At 36.1% G+C, this 22,177-nt stretch overlaps 1 protein-coding gene across 1 annotated transcript in view; it reads right to left on the bottom strand.

Annotated features, from left to right (window-relative positions):
* Positions 1-22,177, bottom strand: part of SGO2 (shugoshin 2) — a 42,754-nt gene that overhangs the window by 11,032 nt on the left and 9,545 nt on the right. The window contains exons 5-7 of the mRNA XM_059393150.1: positions 14,310-14,395; positions 4,988-5,118; positions 719-3,892 (exon numbers count right to left, since the gene is read on the bottom strand). Coding sequence (XP_059249133.1) covers positions 719-3,892; positions 4,988-5,118; positions 14,310-14,395 — 3,391 coding nt within the window. The remainder of the gene's footprint in view (positions 1-718; positions 3,893-4,987; positions 5,119-14,309; positions 14,396-22,177) is intronic.

Genomic DNA, 22,177 nt, shown 5'->3' with positions numbered 1-22,177 from the left:
ATTTTCTGCAAGGAGTTCTTTTAATAACTGGTGGAAGACATAAAGTAAACATTAAAGATAGGGGTGCCTGGGTGGCTCAGTCTTTCAGCATCTGCCTTCGGCTCAGGTCATGATCCCAGGGTCTTGGGATCGAGGCCCGCATCGGGCTCCCTGCTCGGCAGGAAGCCTGCTTCTCCCTCTCCCATTCCCTCTGCTTGTGTTCCCTCTCTCTCTGTGTCAAAAAAATAAATAAAATCTTTAAAAAAAAAAAAAAAAGATAAAAAATCCTACCTATCCTTTACAGCCTAAAATGCCACCCATTTCATGATGTCTTTGCAGGTTCCTCTTCTCCAAATCACTCCCCATAATCTGTTAGTACACATGTGCTTTTACATTTTACATACATCACTGTATTTCTTGTAATTTTTAGACACATGTATTCTGAGGAAAGGATTTGGTATTACTTATTTTTTAATCCTCTAAAACACCAAATCAGACAACTTTGTGGTAAAGGCCAAATCTGTTTTTTAGGTTATAAATATCCAAGACACTACTCTGTTATCTTCCAGAAATATTAAACTTTCTTTAAATTGCTTTATATTGTTTCTACAGTTCAGGCTACACAGTTAAATACTGTCCTTAGCTCCACAAAAATATCAATTACAACAGAAAATACTTAACTGGTTAAGTGAAAAAGGACAGTACTTTCAAAACTTGGTCACTTCAGCTAATGACTTACCTATTTCTGATTTTTGTGTTCTCTGGTTGAATTTCATCCCTTTCATCTTCTCATGTTCATCAGCACTTACGTGAAAGCTCGGTGAGCTCTCCAGGGCAAAATTTTCTTTTATCATCAGATTTTTACTAGGAGAAATACTCAGAAGTACTGAATCCTTATGCATACTCTTAAAGGATGATTCCTGTATGTTAGGTGAATATACCTGAGATAAAGATTTAAATGCCCCTTTGTAAAAGTCTGGCTTCATTTTGACAAGTCTCTCATTTTCTGAATTTTTTTCCTCCACAGCTTGTCCAGATTGAACTGATATTTCTTGGTCAGTGTCAGGTATCACCTGCGTTACCTTATGGCTATCTGAAGAAGGATAGATGGTCTTCCTTTTCTTTGATTTACATGCTGTTTTGCTTACTTTTCTGCTCTTGCACTCTCCTTCTTTTACCACTTCCACAAAAGGGGTATCTCTTTTTTCATTCAGAGTTGTAGAGCTTTCCTTCTGATTCTCCTGCAGGACTATGTGCCGCCCAGGATCAGAATCTGCTTCATTAGTAACATATTTTAAACCTGATTCTAGGAAGACAGACGTGTATAATGAATCTGGTAACTCCGAAATAGATTTGTTTTTACCTTTTACGAAAATCTTTGCCTTGCCTGATGATTCTTTCCCATGCTTTTTAACTAGTTTATAAGGATTTGAAATTTGATCATAATTTTCCTTTTCAGTACTATCAATTTCCATAGAGTATTCACTGATGACACCTTGACATTCAAGTCTTTGTTTAGATACATTTACTTGAAAAGCAAGATCTTTTGTATAGCTTTCTTGATCATGCACATCTTTATCATCACCCCCATGTATTTGGTACTTTTCAGAAATTATTTCTGTCTTCCGATTTATTTTCTGCTTAAGTTTCTTATTTATTTTTGATTCATTTTGCTGAGCAGGTTGTGTCTCAGTCACTGGCTTTTTCAAAGCCAACACATTCTGTGTCTCATAATCATTTCCATTATTGTGGGTGGAAAGATAAGCTGTTTGTAATTCACTTGTGACCTCTAAGTTTTCTTTACTTGTTTGGGTTAGGGAAAAGAAGTTACTTTCTTCTGGGTCATATACACCTTTATTTTTAAACTCATTTACTTGGTTCATTTCCACAATTATTTCTGTCTTCCGACTTACCTTCTGCCTGGGCCTCTTATTAATTTTTGATTTATTTTGCTTTGTAGGTGGCATATCAGTTACATGTTTTTTCACTCCTAAAATGTTTTGAATCTCATCATGACATAAGTTCCTAACACCTCTGATGGAAGCATCTGCTATCTGAAATTCACTTGAGTCTTCTAGGTTTTCAGGGACGATTTCCTTTTCCTTTTGGGTTAGAGAAAGTAAGTTATCTTTTTCTGGGTCTTGTACGCCTTTGTTATCATTCTCATATACTTGGTTGATTTTAGAAATGATCTCTGTCTTCCGACACACCTTTTGCCTAAGCTTCTTATCTATTTTTGATTCATTCTGACAAGCCAGTTGCATATTTTGGATATGCTTTTCTACTCCCAGAACCTTTTGAGTCTCATAATCATATAGGCTTCCACTGTCTTTGGAAGAAAGGGCAAATGTTTGGAATTCACCTGGGCCTTTTATATTTTCAGGGATCATTACTTTATCCTTCTGGGCTAGGAAGAAAGAACTACCCTTTTCTGGGAAATACATATACTTGTCATTATCTAAATGATTCACTTCAGAAATTATTTCTGTCTTCCGATTTATTTTCTGCCTAAGATTCTTAAGAACTTTTGATTCATTTTGCTGAATAGGGTACACATCAGTGATCTGCTTTTGCAAATCCAACACATTTTGGATCTCACAATCACACAGGTCTCCATCATCAATGCTGGAAAGAGCAGGTTTTTGAAACTCATCTGACACTTTAAGGTTTCCAGAGATGGTTTCTTGATCCTCCTGGGTTTGGAAGGAAAAGTCACATTTTCCTGGGCCATGTACATCTTTAGCAATATTCTCATATACTTTGCTTGTTTCAGAAATTACTTCTGTCTTCCGATTTACTTTCTGTCTAAGCTTCTCATTTATTTTTGATTCATTTTGCTGGGCAGACTGCATGTCAGTGACATGCTTTTTCAAATCCGACATATTCTGGGCCTCATAATCACATAAGCTTCCATTATCTCTGGTGGAAAGATCAGCTGTTTGAAATTCACTTGTGACTTCTAGGTTCTCAGAAGTGGTTTCTTTATTCTTTTGGTTTGAGAATAACTTAGGAATCACAAACGTCTGTCTAGAAGCTTTACTTTTACGATAAGGTAAAGAACTCTGACCCACATCAATTTTATTCTCCTGCAGGAATTTATCTGAACTTTGGGAGAAAGAATATGCTTCCTCTTGTTCATTTGTTACATGTATTCTTTTCTTTCTCTTATTACACTGTATACTTTGTCTGTCGTCCTGATCAAAGCCATTATGAAGGGTTACTTTCTTCAGTATGTTCAAATGAGTCAATTGCTCAGTATCGAAAATGAAATTTGGATCTTCTGAATCCCCTGCGCCATTCAAGACAACTGATCTTTTTTCTGGCCCATTTTCAACCTTTTCCTCAATATTGATACCTGAACTATTTTTAAATTGTCTCTTTGATCTTTCTCTCTTTTTGTCAGAGCTTGAATCTTTCACTTTTCTGAATGTTTTGATTCCACATTCATTTGATTTTTTATTGCTTTTATTTCTAGTCCCTGTTGAAACTGTAATAATTTTGCTTCCTTCACTAGCAGTTAAATCCATGTCAGCATCATACACAGTTTTCTGCAACGGAAAGTCATCACTGCCCTGAAATGGAGGCCTGCCCTCTGCAGCAGGTTCACTTGTAGACTCAGAGGAGTCAGGAAGGCACTGCATGTTTCCTTGCATTTTAATATTCTTTGCATTGGTATGATCATTTATTTCATTATTCCAATTTAATTCTGGACTTGAAATGTGTTGTTGATCTAAGTCTGTCCCATGAGAACTGTCAACAGAAGGATTAGTTGATTCCTGAGATGACAGATGTTTTTTCCTTTCCGTCACGTTACTGAGAGATAGCTCCTCCTTTCTGTGACTGACTAACTGGGCATTTTCCATCTCACTCATTGGAGAACTCATGGAATTTTGGTCTGAGTGGAAATGACTTTCTACAAAATAAAGGGAAAGAAAACTCAGAAATAAGCAATGACGAGGAATTTTTTATTTTAAACAAATAAGATTAAAACAATCAAGCTGTTTCACAGAAAGGATTCTGACAATGTGTACTCTGTTCAGATACTTAGAATCTACACTGATAAAAATAAAGTAGAATGATCACAATATTCATAAGTCACATTTTACATTTGTATCTGTGGAAAATACATACTGAGAATTTACTCTGTTTTGGTCCCAACAGCAAGTACAGCTGACATTAGAGCCATTAATATATATTTCTAAAGTGGGAGGAGGCCAGCAAATGAACCCAAATAACAGTGATGACTCTGATAAGGATTATTAGTGAAAGGCTTTGATAGTAAACTATCAAAAGCTTATATAAATTATATATACACACATACATTTTTATAAAGGAAAAACAATTCTAAGCTCTAAATGAAATACACTTACAGTTCCATAATCCAATTTGCAAATCTATGGTAAACACACCAGCCAGACTCTCCTGAAGGATTATTATTTTAGAAATAACCATGTAAATAAAACATAAGTGTTATAATTTTCTCTGGCTCAACCATTAAACAGGCTCAAGTTTTTGCTTTGGCTCTGGTCTTGAAAAAGTCACAAAATCCATTTAGGCCCCTAGTTTTTTTTGTTTATGAAAAGGAAAAAGGATGAAACTAAATAAATATATGGTATCTTCCAATTTGTAAGCTAATAAGATACCAAGAAAAGCTCTTCAGGCTGACTCCTTTCTAAAACCTGCTCACAGAATAACAGCGTTAGACTGCTGTGGATCAGACATTTGTCAGCACGTTTACTTAAAAATTAAATTTTTTACCAGCAGTTTTAAATAGTGGAATTTAGCAGATCTATAACAGAAGAGATCTAATTTATTAAGTGTTTATACACCATGGGCCTCAAGAAGAAGTCTGATGAATGTGACTTTTTCACACTGATATTCAATATTAATTTTAAAAATTTCACCCTAGGGAAGCATATCAACAATAGAAAAAGTACACCTGAATCATCTAAACCACACATATCATAATTATTTTCTTTAAGAAATAACAATTTGAAATTATACTGACTTGATAAAGGCTGTCTTGTTGATACCAAAGAGGGAACATCAGGTGGTATCTTTGCAAGAATACTGTCATCATGTTGCATTTTCTCTTTATCATCATCATCATCATCATCATCATTTGAAGTTAATGGAACTCTAAGGGCAAGTGGAAATGAATGAGGAATTTTATATTTTATAAAAATTATTTAGAAAACTACATGGATAGTTCTTTTTATATTCCATTTATTTAAGATCCAACTACAAACCCACTCTGGTATCTTTTCATATTCAATTAAGACAATTATAGGTAGGAAAGAGATAGTTTCTGATAGCATAGGACCTGAAATAAAACAGGAATGCTTCTTACCCCATAGCCCCAGTAGCCTCAAAAAATCCTAATAGGCCTGATTGGCCTGTTAGGATAATAGTACTAATGAAATGAATAAACTTCAAACATACTTACAAATACTCATATATAATACTTAGAGCTTTCTTACAATTAGTTCTGTGGAATATCCAAAACTCTTTCTCTAGTTTCAAACAAGTATAATTGTATGTAAAGTTACATGTGAATTCAAGTTTGCTGTTTCCAAAAGGCATCCAAGGAAACTAAAGCCGTATTCCTAGAGGAGGTAAATCTACTCTAATCTAAAAGTGGGGAGAGGGGTAGATATAGAAATCCATAGAAATAATTACATAAACTGACCTCGAATTCAAAGAATGAGGGTTAATATTCCTGAATGTTAAAGATTATGCCATGAAGGCCAAACATATCTCAGATATTTAAAAATTATTGATAATGATAATAATAAATATTGAAAAATATTTGTTAAAATTTTAAAGGCAACTATTAGTAGCATAGCCATTGGGAGGAAATTTCTCTGCCACTTGAAACAAATTAACAAAAATAAACAGGAGAGAGGTTTTGTTTCTGGCAATGGACAAATAGCCATTTTTGAATCAACCCTATCAAACATAATGACAAATTCTGGATAAAATATTTTTAAAAATTACCTGAAGTAACTGAAGAGTAAACAAAAAGCAAGCAGATAATAAAGAGGGGGGGTTAATACTTTAAAAAAGATGAATTTACAACCTCAGCCATGCCACATTTTTAAAAAGTTAGAAATCTATATTCTTGTTGATTCAAGGTAAGAATTACGGACAATTAAAACAGCTGCAGGGGGCGCCTGGTGGCTCAGTGGGTTAAAGCCTCTGCCTTCGGCTCAGGTCACGATCCCAGGGTCCTAGGATCGAGCCCCGCATCCGGCTCTCTGCTCAGCATGGAGGCTGCCCCCCTTCCTCTCTCTCTCTGCCTGCCTCTCTGCCTACTTGTGATCTCTGTCTGTCAAATAAATAAATAAAATCTTAAAACAAACAAACAAAAACAGCTGCAGAAGTGTGTTTGATGGAGGAAATAACAGGAGAGGTAGAGAGGGGAACCCCAAATTTTGTGTGTAAACTCCCCCACTGCTCCCCCAATCTCTGGCTGACCCATAGACCACATATATGGGAGGAAGATTCCAACCAGCCCAGCTAAGGATAAAAAACCCAAAATGAGATTTCATATGTTGCCCCTTACAGGGAAATAAAAAGCTTGAGTTCAGACAAGGCAACTGCCTACTAAGATAAAAACATCAGGGGTGCCTGCGTGGCTCAGTTCATGATCTCAGGGTACTGGGATCAAACTCTGCATAGGGATCCCTGCTCAGCAGGGAGTCTGCTTCTCCCTTTCTCTCTGCTCCTTTCCCTGCTTGTGTGCTCTCTTTCTCACTCTCTGTGTCAAATCAATAAATAAAATCTTAAATTAAAAAAATAATAATAAAAATCTTTAAATAAATAAATAACAAATTAGATAATTAAATTAAATTAACAAATTAAATAAAAACACTAAACTTGGAGGAACACACCTGAATTCAGACTTTCTACAACATACACTCACAATAAATCCAGGAAACAATCCAATATTATTCAAAATATAAAGCAATAGGAAAAAGTGTTCAAACTCTAGAGAAAAAGATAACCAAAAGAGAATGCTCTGGATATAAAATGCTCAGGAAAATATGCTCAATATGAAGATATTGAGCATGAAAGTACTCTCACTATCTTTAATCATCAGGGAAATCCAAATCAAAACCACAATGAAACACCACTTCATACCAATGAGATGGCTATAATCAAAAGGGTAGATAGTAACAAGTGTTGGTGAGGATGCAAAGAAACTGGGACCCTAACACTTTGCTGATGGAAATATAAAACAATGCAACAGCTTTGGAAAACAATTTGGTGGTTCCTCCCAAAGTTAAACATACAGTTCTATGACTCAGCAACTCTACTTGTAGGCATAAACTGAAAACTATGTCCACCCAAAAGCTTGTACACGAATGTTCACAGCACCATTACTCATAATAGCCAGAAGTAAAATAGCACAAATGTTAATTAACCAATGAATGGATAAGCAAAATATGGTAAAGGCAAATGAGAAAATTATCCAGTCATATAAAGGAATGAAGTGCTAATACATGCTACAAAATGGATGACACTTGAAAATGTTATGCTAAGTGAAGGAAACCATACACAAAAGGCCACATATTGGGCGCCTGGGTGGCTCAGTGGGTTGAGCCGCTGCCTTCGGCTCGGGTCATGATCTCAGGGTCCTGGGATCGAGTCCCGCATCGGGCTCTCTGCTCAGCAGGGAGCCTGCTTCCCTCTCTCTCTCTCTCTGCCTGCCTCTCAGTCTACTTGTGATTTCTCTCTGTCAAATAAATAAATAAAATCTTTACAAAAAAAAAAAAAAAAAAAAAGGCCACATATTGTGTGATTCCATTCATACAGAATGTCCAAAATAGGGAAACTCACAGAGACGGAGAACAGATTAGTGACTGCCAAGGGATGGAGAAGAAGCGAATGGGAAGTGACTACAAATGAACATAGGCTTTCTTTCTGAAGTGATGGAAATATTCTGGAATTAGTGGTGAGGACTGTAAAATTTTATGATCATATTAAAATCCACTGTACACTTTAAAAAGATGCACTTCATGTTATGACAAATTTTGTTATGTGAATTATACCTCAAATTTAAAAAATAAGTGGAAGGAAATAAAGAGCAGCCACCAATGAAAGATGAAATGGAACAGAAACTGACAATACTACAGCTATCTTGATAAATTAAAAAAAAAAAAAGGAAATACAAATTACCACTATCGGGAATGAGAGAAAGAACCTCACTACAGATGAGACAGGCATAAGAATAATAAGGGCATATTAACTTTATATACCAATAAACATGACTGCAAGAAATGGATGATTTTCTGGAAAAACAAATATTTCTAAATTGACTGAAAAGAAAGAGAAAATCTAAAAAGCCCTGTATTTATTTAAGAAATCAAATTAATAATTAAAAACTCAGGTCCACATTTTTTTCTTGTTAATTCTTTCAAACACATAAGAAAGAAATACCAGTTGTACAAACTCTTTGAAAAAATGCGTCAAGGGGGAATACTTCTTCTCTTGTTCTACAAAGCCAGCACAACTCCTTTGAAAACTCAAAGAGGGGGTGGGTGCTTGGGTGACTTAGTCAGTTGGGCGTCTGCCTTGAGCTAAGGTCATTTCCTGGGGGGTCCTGGGATGGAGTCCCATGTTGGGCTCCCTGCTCAGCTGGGAGTCTGCTTATCCCTCTGCCCCTCTCACCCACTCGTGCACGCACACACACATACACACACACACTCTCTCTCTCTCTGTGTCTCACAAAAATAAAACCTATAAAAAAAAAAAACCCAACTCATCAAAGATATAGTAAGATTATAGACTTATCCCTTATAAACACAGATAAAAAATTTAAAGTTATCATCACATCCATTAATATATAATAAGAATAATACACCACAACCAAGTGGAATTTATCTGAGAGATATAAATTTGGTTTAACACAAATTGAAGTCACCACATTACCAAACAGGTGACGTATATTTCAGTTTTTAAGAATAAAGGAAATAGAGGTGCCTGGGCGGCTCCGTGGGTTAAGCCTCTGCCTTCGGCTCAGGTCATGATCCCAGGGGCCTGGGATGGAGTCCTGCATCAGGCTCTCTGCTCACCGGGGAGCCTGCTGCCCCCTCTCTCTTTGCCTGCCTCTCGGTCTACTTGTGATCTCTTTCTCTCTGTCAAATAAATAAAATCTTTAAAAAAAAAGAATAAAAGAAATAATAAAGAGCAGACACCAGTGAAATATGAAATAGAAGAAAAACAGAAAAAACATCAAAGAAACCAGATATAGAAGGGAAAAGTCATGATTCTCTCCCCAGATACAGAAGAAAAATTTTATAAAATTCAATACAAATTCATTATAAAAACACTGAGCAAATCAGAATAAGAAATGAATGTCTCTTCAACTTGCAAAAAAAGGTGCTAACTTCTTCAAAAGAAAAGACATAAGTTACAGACAATAAAATAATATCTTTAAATTGCTGAAAAGTAATTCCCAACATCAAATTTTATAATTGCAAACATACTCTTCATAATGAAGATGAAATAAGTACGTTCCCAGAAAAACAAAAGATGAATGAATGCACCGCCAGGACCTGCACTGCAAGAAATGATGACGAATTTCTTTCAGCAGAAGGAAAATTATTTTAAAAAGGAATATCAAAATGAAGGCAGCTTACTTATGAATTCTACTTCAATAAAACAGGTGAAAACAACTGTGAATGGTAATGTAATTAAAAAATGCAGGAAGTGGGGCACCTGGGGGGGTTCAGTCAGATAAGCATCTGCCTTCTGCTCAGTCATCATCCTGGAGTCCTGGGATGGAGCCCGGCATTGTGTTGGGCTCCTTGCTCAGCAGAGAGTCTGCTTCTCCCTCTGACTGTCCCCCTTCTTGTGCTCTCTCTCTCACTCTCTTTCAAATAAATAAAATCTTTATAAAAAAAAATGCAGGAAGCAATATGAAAAAATAGAAAAGTTAAATATGTAGGTAATTTAAATGAATCTTGACCACATAAAATAATGAAAGTAGTACATTGTGGGATTAAAATATATGTATGTATGGTATTAAAGAGTTAAAAAAATCTAAGGATGAATGTTGCTATCACCGGAGTAGGAAGAGTAGAAGAAAACAAGTTAACAGATAAAAACATTAAATAATGGTAAGTATTTTATTTAGAGAATAAAGAATATAAAACAAGTTGCTCAAATAGAAAATAGCTAGATGGCAGATATAAATCCAATTATATTGTCAATAATATTAAATGCAAATATACTAAATATTCTAATTAAAAGAGATATTACAATGAATTCTTTTTTTTAAAAAAAAGAACTTATATGCATTTTAAATATAACAGTTTGAAAGTAAAATTACAGAAAAAGATAAAGCAGGGAAATGTTATATCAGACAAGCAGACTTTAAGGCAAGAATCGTTTCTAGAAATAATTCATACTGATAAACAAGTCATCAGGAAAACAAATCAATCCTAAACTTAAATGCAGCAACTAACAACTTAAAAATACGTAACACAAAAACAGACAAAACTAAGAGGAAAAATAGATGAATCCATAATCAGTGTGGGAGACTTTAATGCATTTCTCTCAGGAGCTGAGAGAACAGATGAGAAGCAAGAAGATATGGAAGTTCTGAACAATATAATCAATAAACTTGACAAAACTGACATATATAAAGTACTGCATCTAGCAACCACAAAATATACCTTTTTTTATATGCACCCAAAATATTTACCAAATTAGACCAAGTTGTGTCCTTATGCAAGTGTTAATATATTTCAAAAGATTAAAATCATTTGATCTATGTTTTGAAACTATAATGGAAATCAGCTAGAAATCAAAAACAAAAAGTAATTAGAGAAAAAGTACCCAGTTGATCAGAAATTTAATATGCTTGTTAATGATCCATGGGTTAAAGGACTTATCAGAATAGAGAATAAAAAATATTCTTGAAGTTTATGATAAAAAGGCTATGACATATCAAAAATTGTGGGGTGCAGCTAAAGTAGTACTTACATAAAAGCCTTAAATGCATATTTTTTAAAAGAAAGTCTGAAAATTAATAATCTAAACTAGCTCAAGAAACAAAAACAGTAATAATAAAAGTTTTAAATTGATATGAAAGAATAAAAATAAATTAAAAAAAGAAAAAGCAAAACATTAAGAAGAAAAGAAATAATAAGGAGCAGACTAAATGCAACAGGAAATAAATATACTAAAAAGAAAGACCAACATAGCTCAAAAGACAATTCATTTAGCAAAGATAAACAAAACTGATAAATCCTTAGGGTATAAAACTAATCAAGAAAAAATTTATAAAACACAAATAGTCAATATTAAGAAAGAAATAGAGAACATTACTACATACCCTACAAACATTAAACATGTAACTAGAGCTAGTATGAACAACTATATGCCAATAATTTGGTATTTTAGATAAAATGGACAAACTTTATGAAAAATTAATGAAGTTGTCATAAGAAAAAATAGAAATCTGAATATTCCTGTATCTATTGAAATAAGATGTTATCAAAACCTTTCCACAAGAAAACTGGAGGTCCCAGATAACTTCTCCCAAACATTAAAAGGAAAAAAAAAAATTACATAAATACTTAGAGAAAACAAAAAAATTAGTGCACTATCAATTCACTTACCATAACCAGCATAATATAAATACCAGAACTTGAAAAATTATTACAAAAAAGAAATATAAAACATCTTTATTATTAGCATACAAGGAAAAATCCTTTGAAAAATTAGCCAAGTAAAATTTAGTGATATATCGAAAGGATGTATCATCAGGAGCAGTTCACTGCAGAAAGGTAATGGTGATTTAACATTCAAATATCAATCCTTAAAATTCATTACATTAATAGAAAAAAATACTAAAATTACATTAATAGAAAAAAAGAAAATAGTAATATATTTTTGATAATGACATTAAAAAGCCATTCATGAGAATCAGGAGTGCAAAGGAACTTTTTATCTGGTAAGGAGAATCTATAAGCATGGGGCACCTGGGTGGCTCAGTGGGTTAAAGCCTCTGCCTTCAGCTCAGGTCATGATCCCAGAGTCCTGGGATCAAGCCCCATATCGGGCTCTCTGCTTGGCGAGGAGCCTGCTTCTTCCTCTCTCTCTCTCTATCTGCCTGCCTCTCTGCCTAATTGTGATCTCTGTCAAATAAATAAATAAAATCTTAAAAAAAAAAACAAAACCCGAAAGCAAACATATTAAATAATGGGAACATAGTAAGAATGTCCACCATTAGTACTTTTATTAATTATTGAACAAAAAGTCACTGCAACAAGATAAGAAAAAAATGAAAGGCCTACAAACTGAAGGGGAGGACAAACTGTCCCTATTGTAAATAATAAAATTATACTCATAGAAAATGAAAAAAAAACCCCTACAGATTAACTATTAAAATTAATAGCAAGGTCACTGGAAACAAGGTCAATATTGAAAAATTAGCTGTTATTTCTATATACTAGCATCAAGAAGGAAATGAAATTCTAAAACAATAAGATTCAGAATACCACTAAATATCTAATAAGTAGAAAAAATCTAAGATGTGGAGTAACTATTCAAGAAATTACAAAACTGAGAAAAATACATAATATCTAAATAAATGATGATATACCATGTTCACAGATAGAACACTCAATTTTATTTAGTGTCCATTTTCCCCAAACTGAATTACACGTAATCCTAATCAAAATTCCAAAAGAGAGAGAGAGAGAGTGTATGTGTGTGTGCGTTTAAGTGCATGTGTGTATAAACTGGCAAGTTGAGTATAAAATTCACTTGGAAATGCAAAGGGGCCAAAAGAGTCAAGATAATATTCTAGAATAAAGACATGAATAAATACAATGGAGGCCCACACTATCAAATCTTGACTCATGATAAAGCTAGTAATTAAGATGGTGTAGTACTGACAAAACAACTTATGTACTAGGACAGTGAGTTCAGAAACAGATCCATATACACATCCAGTCATACAAAGTCAACAGGATTTTCATATGAAACAAATTATGAAACTTCCCTTACAACATACCTCAAATTCTAGGTAGACTGAAGATCTAAATGTAAAAGGGAAAATGCTAAAGCTTGCTATGGACTGATCCATATATATTTGTCACGGTATAATTAAGCTTTTAAAAGAAAATGTAAGAGAATGCCTCATGGCATTCCAACTGGTGAAGATTTTCTAAAAGGCCACAGAAAGTAGTAACCATGGGGGGCGGATAAGCAGATATACAGATATATACATTAGATTTTTATAAAAAACTTCTGTTCATCTAAAGATGCCATTGAGACTGACGAGGCAAGTCAAAGAGTAAAAGATAATGCACAAAGAATTTATATATAATGTATAGGAAGAACTGCAAATCTATAAAAAAAAAAGACAACCTAATAAAAAGAAAATAAACACATAGAAACAGGTGCCTAACTTCATTAATTATCACAGAAATTAAATTTAAAACCCCCACATAAGGGGCGCCTGGGTGGCTCAGTGGGTTAAAGCCTCTGCCTTCGGCTCAGGTCATGATCCCAGGGTCCTGGGATCGAGCCCCGCATTGGGCTCTTTGCTCAGCGGGGAGCCTGCTTCCTCCCCTCTCTCTGCCTGCCTCTCTGCCTACTTGTGGTCTCTGTCTGTCAAATAAAATAAATAAAAAAATCTTAAAAACAAAACAAAACAATAAAACCCCCACATAATACCCTTCAGTATGGCTAAACTGAAAAAGACAGACAATAACAAGTGTTGCTGGAGATAGAGAAGAGCAGGAATTCTCGTATCTCGCAGTACACAAGATAATGAAGATAGAAATAGTCATCAGATTTACCCAGCAAATGACATGATGCCAGTGGGGACCTAGGGGACTAGGAAAGAACCACAAAGCAGCAGGATACTACAGATGTTCGTGGCTACTCAGTTGATGGGCTGGTCTTCTTGCAGCCCTGGAGATACGACCTATAGCAGGAAACTACAGACCATCTCATTCCTACATTGCTCGGCAACTACACGTTGATGAAACCCAAACCCTGTGTAACACACACAAACACTGAATGTGCTATGTAAAAATCTGAACACTCTGAACCAACATAATTCAAACCCATGAAACTGAAGGTTCACCTTTGCCTCTTTCTTCTGTAGAGTCTGTGGGAAGCTGAATATTAGTTTAGCTCTATTAGCTTATACCTTCAATTTCTTTTACTGGTACAATGTTAACAAGTATTTCGTTATTTATTTTTAAATGTTTTTCTAGGTTTCGAGAAAGAAAAGAAATAAAAACTAGTCAAAGTCTTATCTAGCTAGAAGTGTGCAAGTATTTCACCAAGTTTGAAGCAATTACCTCGCAAATGGAAGACGCATCAATGTGCATTGTTTACTGAGCCGTTTCTTCTTGCTGGTTGACAGTAGAAAGGGACTCTGATGAAACTATTTTTGAAAAGGAAAAAGAAAATGAAAAGGAAAAATAATTTCTAATCTCATTAAATGTTGTTATTAAAGCACCAAATTATATAAGTATACCAATAGTAATACAACAATTCTGGCATTAGTCTTCAATAGTAGAAAGAGAATAGTGTGCTAAGGTTAAAACATAGTTCATCCTTTATCATGCCCCCCAAAATAATCATTACTAATATTTTGGTATATAAACTCCCAAACTGTTCATTTCTGCATATGAATAAATACATGTCATGTATACCCTACATGTGGTATCTCTACATATCTCTACATATGCTCATATCTACATATGCATTATATAATATATTATTGCATTTTATAATCTATATTTTTTAATGAACTTTTAAAATTAACAGTCTGGGGGGGACGCCTGGGTGGCTCAGCTGGTTAAGCGGCTGCCTTCGGCTCAGGTCATGATCCCAGCGTCCTGGGATCGAGTCCCACATCGGGCTCCTTGCTTGGCAGGGAGCCTGCTTCTCCCTCTGCCTCTGCCTGCCACTCTGTCTGCCTGTGCTTGCTCTCGCTTCTCTCTCTATGACAAATAAATAAAATAAAAAATCTTTAAAAAAAAAATTAACAGTCTGGGGGATTTTAATGCATCTTTTAAGTTTTCACTTATCTGTATTTTCTAAATCTTCTTGTAACATTTTTTGAACCTGTTTTAATTATTTAATAAAGACCGTAAAATCACACAATCCACAACCATGTCTTCCTATTACAGTGATAACCTATAATAGAAACAAGAGTATGGCCAAATTGACAACCTAATTTTATTTTATTTTTTTAAATTTTTTTAAAATTTCTTTTCAGCGTAACAGTATTCATTGTTTTTGCACCACACCCAGCGCTCCATGCAATCCATGCCCTCCCTAATACCCACCACCTGGTTCCCCCAACCTCCCACCCCCGGCCCCTTCAAACCCCTCAGATTGTTTTTCAGAGTCTATAGTCTCTCATGGTTCACCTCCCCTTCCAATTTCCCTCAACTCCCTTCTCCTTTCCATCTCCCCATATCCTCCATGTTATTTGTTATGCTCCACAAATAAGTGAAACCAGATGATAATTGACTCTCTCTGGACAAGCTAATTTTAAATTCACATGGAAATGCAAAGGACACAGAATACTTAAAACAACTTTGAAAAAGAACAAAGTTGGAGGGCTATGATAATTGAGATAGTATAGTATTAGCCTATAGAAAGACAAACAGATCAATGAAATACAAAAGTGTCCAGAAACAGACCCACACATTGGGTTAATTCTTTTTCTTTTGTATTTATTTGACAGAGTGAAAGACATCAAGAGGAGGAACACAAGCAGGGGTGAGTGGGAAAAGCAGGCTCCCCACCGAGCAGGAAGCCCAATGCTGGCTCAATCCCAGGATCCTGGGATCATGATGTGAGCAGAAGGCAGATGCTTAAGGACTGAGCCACTCAGGTGCCCTGGGGTCAATTAACTTTTGACAAAGGTGCAAAGGCCAAATGCGGAGCCTAGACTTCCATATTCACCAGGCTATTAACAAGCCCAGCTCTCCTCCAGACCAGTGGTACTGTCTGAAAAGGTCAGGGAGAGGGAGGACAGTCCAGTGGTAATGAGAACACCCCCTGTGCCAACAATGTCCGTGGAGAACACACAGGGACTCCAGACTAACAAGGAGCCCCTCTTCCTCTCTTCTAAGGTGGTGACAGAAGAGATCTAGCACAAAGTCAGCATTTTCACCCTCTGCAATTGTAACAACCTCCCCCACTTCATAACTCCTGCAATCCTGCAGTCAGTGGAGGCCAGAAAGTCATGAGGCACTCCCCTCTGTCCCAGCCAGGGTGGTGTCAGCCTGAACTCCCAGCTCCATCCATCAATCAGGAGACACCCCTCCCAGGGTGATAATAGAAGTGGAGTAAAGAACCCAAACTTTGACCCCCTCCAACTTGGCAGTAGGGGGCACTTTACCACAGGCATGATGTCAGAGGGAGCCTGCTAAAATAGAAGGAAGGTTTAAATAAGAGCTAGAGATTCTTAATTCAATACCCAAATGTCCAAGATATAATATAAAATAACTTACCATACCAAGAATTGGGAAAAGGCCTAAATTTGAAAATACTAAATGTGAACATGAAAAGACAATCAAGACACCAACACCAAGATGACACTAACGCTGGAATTCCCTAACAGGGATTGAAAGCGGCCACCATAAAAATGCTGTAATAAGCAATCCCTAACATGCTTAAATGAAAAAACAGAAAACCGCAGCAAATAAACAGAATGTCTCAGCAAATAAAGAGAAGACATAAAAAGGAACCAAGTGGGAATTTAGAACTGAAAAATAAAATAACCAAAAGAAAGTAAATTAAAAATTGCATCAACATGGATGGGACTAGAGATTATGCTGAGTAAAGTAAGTCAAACAGAGAAAGTCAATTATATGGTTTCTCTTACTTGTGGCACATAAGGAATAGAATGGAGGGAGAAGGAAGGGGAAAATGAAGGGGGTGGAAATCGGAGGGGAGACGAACCACGTGAGACCGTGGACTCGGAGAAATAAACTGAGGGTTTTGAGGGGAGAGAGGTGGGGGTATGGGTTGGCCGGGTGATGGGTATTAAGGAGGGCATGGATTGCATGGAGCACTGGGTATTATATGTAAAAAATGAATCTTGGAACACTAATCAAAAACTAATGACATATTGTATGGGGACTAACATAATAAAACAAAACAAAACAAAACAAACCTCAATGGACTCAAAAACAAAGGTGGAGGAAATATGTGGACTTGAAGATAAAGCAACAAAAAGCACTAATCTGAGCAAGAGAAGAGACTGAAAAATAACTAAGAGGTTCAAGGATTTATGGGACCATAACAAAGGATACAACATTCATGTCACTGAAGTCCCAGAAGGAAAGAAAGAGGGCAGTACTGAAGAAATTTTAGAGAAATAATGGCTGAAAATGCCCCAAACTTGGCAAAAGAAACCAATCTGCATATTCAAGCTGAGTAAAGCCCAAAAAGGATAAACTCCAAGAAATCTATGCCAGGATACATCAGGGTCAAATTTACCAAAACTAAAGACAAAAATCTTCCACATAGTGTCAAAAATGGTACCTTCCTACAGAGTTAGGAATTAAGAAAATAAAGTAGGGACCTACCTCAGTTAAGGAAGTAACAATAAAATAAACCACAGGAAAGAAGAAATGACTTATTACTAAAGAAAGAAGCAAAAATTAATTAAGTTTGAAACACCAAAATGGTAGAATTGAAAATTTAAAAAAAAAAAAAAATCCAGAAAATGGTTCTTTTAAAAGAAAAAAATTGAAAAGCCACAATTACCTAATCTTCTGGGACATAAAATCAAGGTAAAGCCCAAATACAAAAAAATTAGTCAACTGGAAAAATAAAACAGACAAAATTTTAAAATGACTGAATACTTTGGCCAACTCTGCAAATCAATTTGAAACACGAATGAAATAGTAATTTTCTAAAGAAATATAAAATCATTAAAACTGACCACAAAAGAGAAATTTTCCCAAGAAAACCAATATCCGTAGAAGAAATGAAGTGAACAAAGAACAACCTTTCCTACAAAGAAAGACTGAGGTTTCACAGGGGAATTCTAAAAAGCATTTAAGGAAAAATATTTCTGATATTGTATCAATTTTATAGATCGCAGAGAGAAGGAAACATACAAATTCTTTTCCTGAGTTCAGTATTTATAATATTTTTTATCAATGGCTAAAGACTGTGTAAGAAGAAAACCTTACTTATGAATAGCAATTTAAAGTAATTTAATTTAATTTAATTGCAATTCCTAAAAAAACACTGGCAAAAGGAATTTAGGAACACAGTAACAAATCATTTTTTAAATTTATTACATAATTGCAAAACTAGGAAAGCTATTAAAATAAGGCATCAGGGGCACCTGGGTGGCTCAGTGGGTTAAAGCCTCTGCCTTCGGCTCAGGTCATGATCTCAGGGTCCTGGATTGAGCTCCGAGTTGGGCTCTCTGCTGAGCAGGGAGCCTGCTTCCTCCTCTCTCTCTGCCTGCCTCTCTGCCTACTTGTGATGTCTGTCTGTCAAATACATAAATAAAATCTTTAAAAAATATATAAGGCATCATTTTAATACATCTAAAAAGAAAGGTCATATGTTTATTACTATAGATGCTAAAAAACTAATTTAAATATATTTATTTTTTATTTAAAAAGCTAACCCTAACCCTAACCCTAAATATTACAAATATGTACATTAGCCTTGAAAAAAAAAGGATCATTCTTAATGGGGAAGCAGTATCCAACATTTTATTATAATTTATTGCTTTCTAGTATGTTCTAGACATTGGTGTGGTACAGACAAAAATCCTATACCCAAGAACCTTATGTTCTGGAGAGATGAATGATAAAATTAATGAGTAAAATTATGTGTCATATAGTGTTAAGTGATAAGGAGAAAAATGAAGGCAAGAAAAGCAGAACATGAAATGTTGGGGCAGAGGTGGGGAAGGGCTCAGATTTATTTAGGGTTGCTGGGGAAGTCTTGACTGAAGTCACTTTTGAGTCAAGATCTGAAGGAAGGGAGTAGGCCATATGAAGGAAGAACAAGTCGAAAAGCCTTGAAGTGGCAGCTTGCTTATGTGTGAGGAGTGGGAGGAGGTCTGCAGATCGAAGGTGTTAGAGTGGAAGGAGTTGAGTAGTCACCGAGGTGAGAGAAAGAACACTTTGAGTTTCAATTTTCAGGCAACAATGGGCAATAGATGACAGAGGAAGCCACTGGGGAGTTTTAATGGGGTCTCTCTGGCTGCTATGCTGGAAAGAGAATATAGAGGCAAGTGCAGGAGCAAGAAGCCCAAGCTGGGATCCCACTCAAAAAACTTGGGTAAGAGAAAACAGTAGCTTGTATGGGTGATCAAAGTCAGGGTTATGAGAAGTGGTAACACTCTGGACTGATTTTTAGGGCAGCACGAGAAGGATTTGCTGAAGGATCCAGTATGGGGTATGAGGAAAAAATAGGAAAACAAAATTGCAATTACCTGAGATGAAGACCTCTAAAGGAACTGGTCTGGTGGCAAATGTAAAATTTAAGATGCCTCTTGGACATCCAAAGAGAAATGCCAAATAGGTAGTTGACTAGATATTGTTTGGAGTTCAAAGGAGATGGCCAGGCTACAGGTACAAATCTGGGAGTCATGAGTATTTAACAACAATTAAATCCAGGAGAATGGGGGCGCCTGGATGGCTCAGTGGGTTAAGCCGCTGCCTTCGGCTCAGGTCATGATCTCAGGGTCCTGGGATCGAGTCCCGTATCGGGCTCTCTGCTCAGCAGGGAGCCTGCTTCCCTCTCTCTCTCTCTCTGCCTGCCTCTCTGTCTACTAATTTATAAATCCAGGAGAATGGATGAATCATTTAGGGAACAAGTGTAGCTAGAAGAGAGATTGAATCACTTAGGGAACAAGTGTAGCTAGAAGAGAGAAGTACAAGAACGGAGTTCTGGGGTACCCCAAATCTAGCAGTTGGGAAAATAAAGAGGGACCAGCAAACAGACTGAAAAAGAACAATCAGAGTGATAGGAAGAAACTTAGGAGAATGTAGTATTGTAAAAGTCACATGAAGGCCAACATAAGGACCGAGAAATATCTAGAGGTTTTGGTAATGTGGAGATCAGTTCTCAGAAGAGCACTTTCCGAAGAGTGGTGGTGAAAGCCTGGTTGGTATGGATTCAAGAGAAACTGGAGACAGTGAGGACAATTCGCTCAAAGAGTTTTGCTATAAAGGAGAAAAATGAGAGGAGCTAGGGGTGGGTGATCTGAGTAAAAGGTTTTTTTGTTTTTGTTTTTAAAGATGGGAGATAGGAGATAACATTTTTGCATCCGGATGGGAATAATCCAGAAGGGAGGGAAAAGTTAATAATGCAAGAGGAAAAGGCTTTCTACACTAATGTCAAGCCAAGAGCAAGAGACAACCCAAGTGTCCAACCCAGAGCCTAGTTATATTAGTCCATTCTAGATCTATCCTAAGCAGCACTTAAAAAAGAATGAGGTAGGATTTCTGGTAATCATATGGAGAGATCTACAAGATATGTCACATTAAAAAGAGCAAGGCATAGTACAAGTAGGGCTAGTATGTTACCTTTTGTGTAAGAAAGAATATATTTAATGTTTTTGTTTTAATATAAAGAAACAAAGCAGTTACCCCTATGAGGTATGGGGCGAAGAAAGGATAAAGAGGAAAGTAGCTGAAAGCAGAACAGAGGCACGTGTGAGCCTTCTGTCTATACTTGGCTATATTGTTCTGATATTGGAATGTCTACATTCGCCAACATCCCCTCCCCCAACCAAAAAGAAAAGGAACCGCAAAACTCGAAACATGATATGCAAAAGTTAGTCTGTTCAACAAGAAAGCAGACACCAAAGTTGTATGCTGTCCCTTCACCATCCAGCTTCTGCATCTACTCTCTTGTCCTTCTCCTAAGTCCAGATGCTGATCTCAGTCCTCTTCGAGTTCTCCAAAGAGAACCACACAAAAAGCATCTGGGAACAATGCTGACCTTACTTACTAAAGACTTTTCCTTAAAGAACCAGTGGAAGGAAGGAGCTTCATATCAAGTAACTCAAAACAAATAGTTGAGCAATGTTTTTAGGGCTAACTGTTCTCCACAGTTCTTCCAGGTCTTGCTAACTAATTAGCTTCTTTCTCTTACTCCCCAAGTCAATTCCTGTACTAACTCTATAGCTATGTCTGATTCTAGTCTTAGCAATTTATTCAGGGCAATTCAATTCAGCCCTGCAAGCTGATCAGCAACACAGAGCTCCTTCCCTGACTTTCCCCACCTAGGGAATGCCATCTCTTCTCCTTAGAGAGTACTAAATGTATAAGGCACATCTCAGCTCACTGGTTGTACTAGGTATCAAATTTATAATAACGCTAGAAGCCACATGTCTTGTGAGCATTTTTCTACAGGAACAGTTATACAAATCCTTTCCTTATCCAAATGTGGATTAAGTTAGGTGATAAAGTACGCACTCTTTGGTGAGCTTTTATAAAACTGACAAAGGAGCTAAACACTGATCACATAGGTTGAGTTTCTATCTTTTTACTACAAGGACTATGTATTTAACGGCCCAAAAAATGACTTTTAAAAGTTTTTAAAAGGAGAGATTTGCAGAAAATTTAGAAAACACAGGAAGATATAGACACAATAATAAAAAAGTAATGACAGCTAACATTTACTGCATTCTTCCTATTGCCAGGACACACGCTCACCCCATTTAACAATTACAGTAATTCTTCATAGATATGCTACATCATCATCTACATCATGCAGAAGAGGACATTAAGGTTCAAAGAGTTAAAGGCCAAGGTCACAGGACCAGGAAGTTACAGAGCTGGGATCTAAACACAGGCAATTCCACTTAAAAGCTGCCCTCTAAAGCACTAACCTGCCTCTAGAATCTATTTAATTTACCTAAAATTGGGACTCCACTACCCTTTCTTCAGTTTATTATGTATATTTTGCCTTCTCATTCGTTATTAATTCTTAGCATTTATTTTCCCTATTTAGATAATTGAATTAATTTCACTAGTATTTGGTCCTTTCCTCTTCCTCATATTTCTGGTGATTTGATTTTCTTTGTTTTAATATAAAGAAACAAAGCAGTTACCCCTATGAGGTATGGGGCGAAGAAAGGATAAAGAGGAAAGTAGCTGAAAGCAGAACAGAGGCACGTGTGAGCCTTCTGTCTATACTTGGCTATATTGTTCTGATATTGGAA

The sequence above is a fragment of the Mustela nigripes genome, chromosome 3, assembly GCF_022355385.1.
Source record: "Mustela nigripes isolate SB6536 chromosome 3, MUSNIG.SB6536, whole genome shotgun sequence".
Lineage (NCBI taxonomy): Eukaryota > Metazoa > Chordata > Mammalia > Carnivora > Mustelidae > Mustela > Mustela nigripes.
Note: the sequence above shows the minus strand (reverse complement) of the source record. Positions and strands in the feature narration are given on the sequence as shown.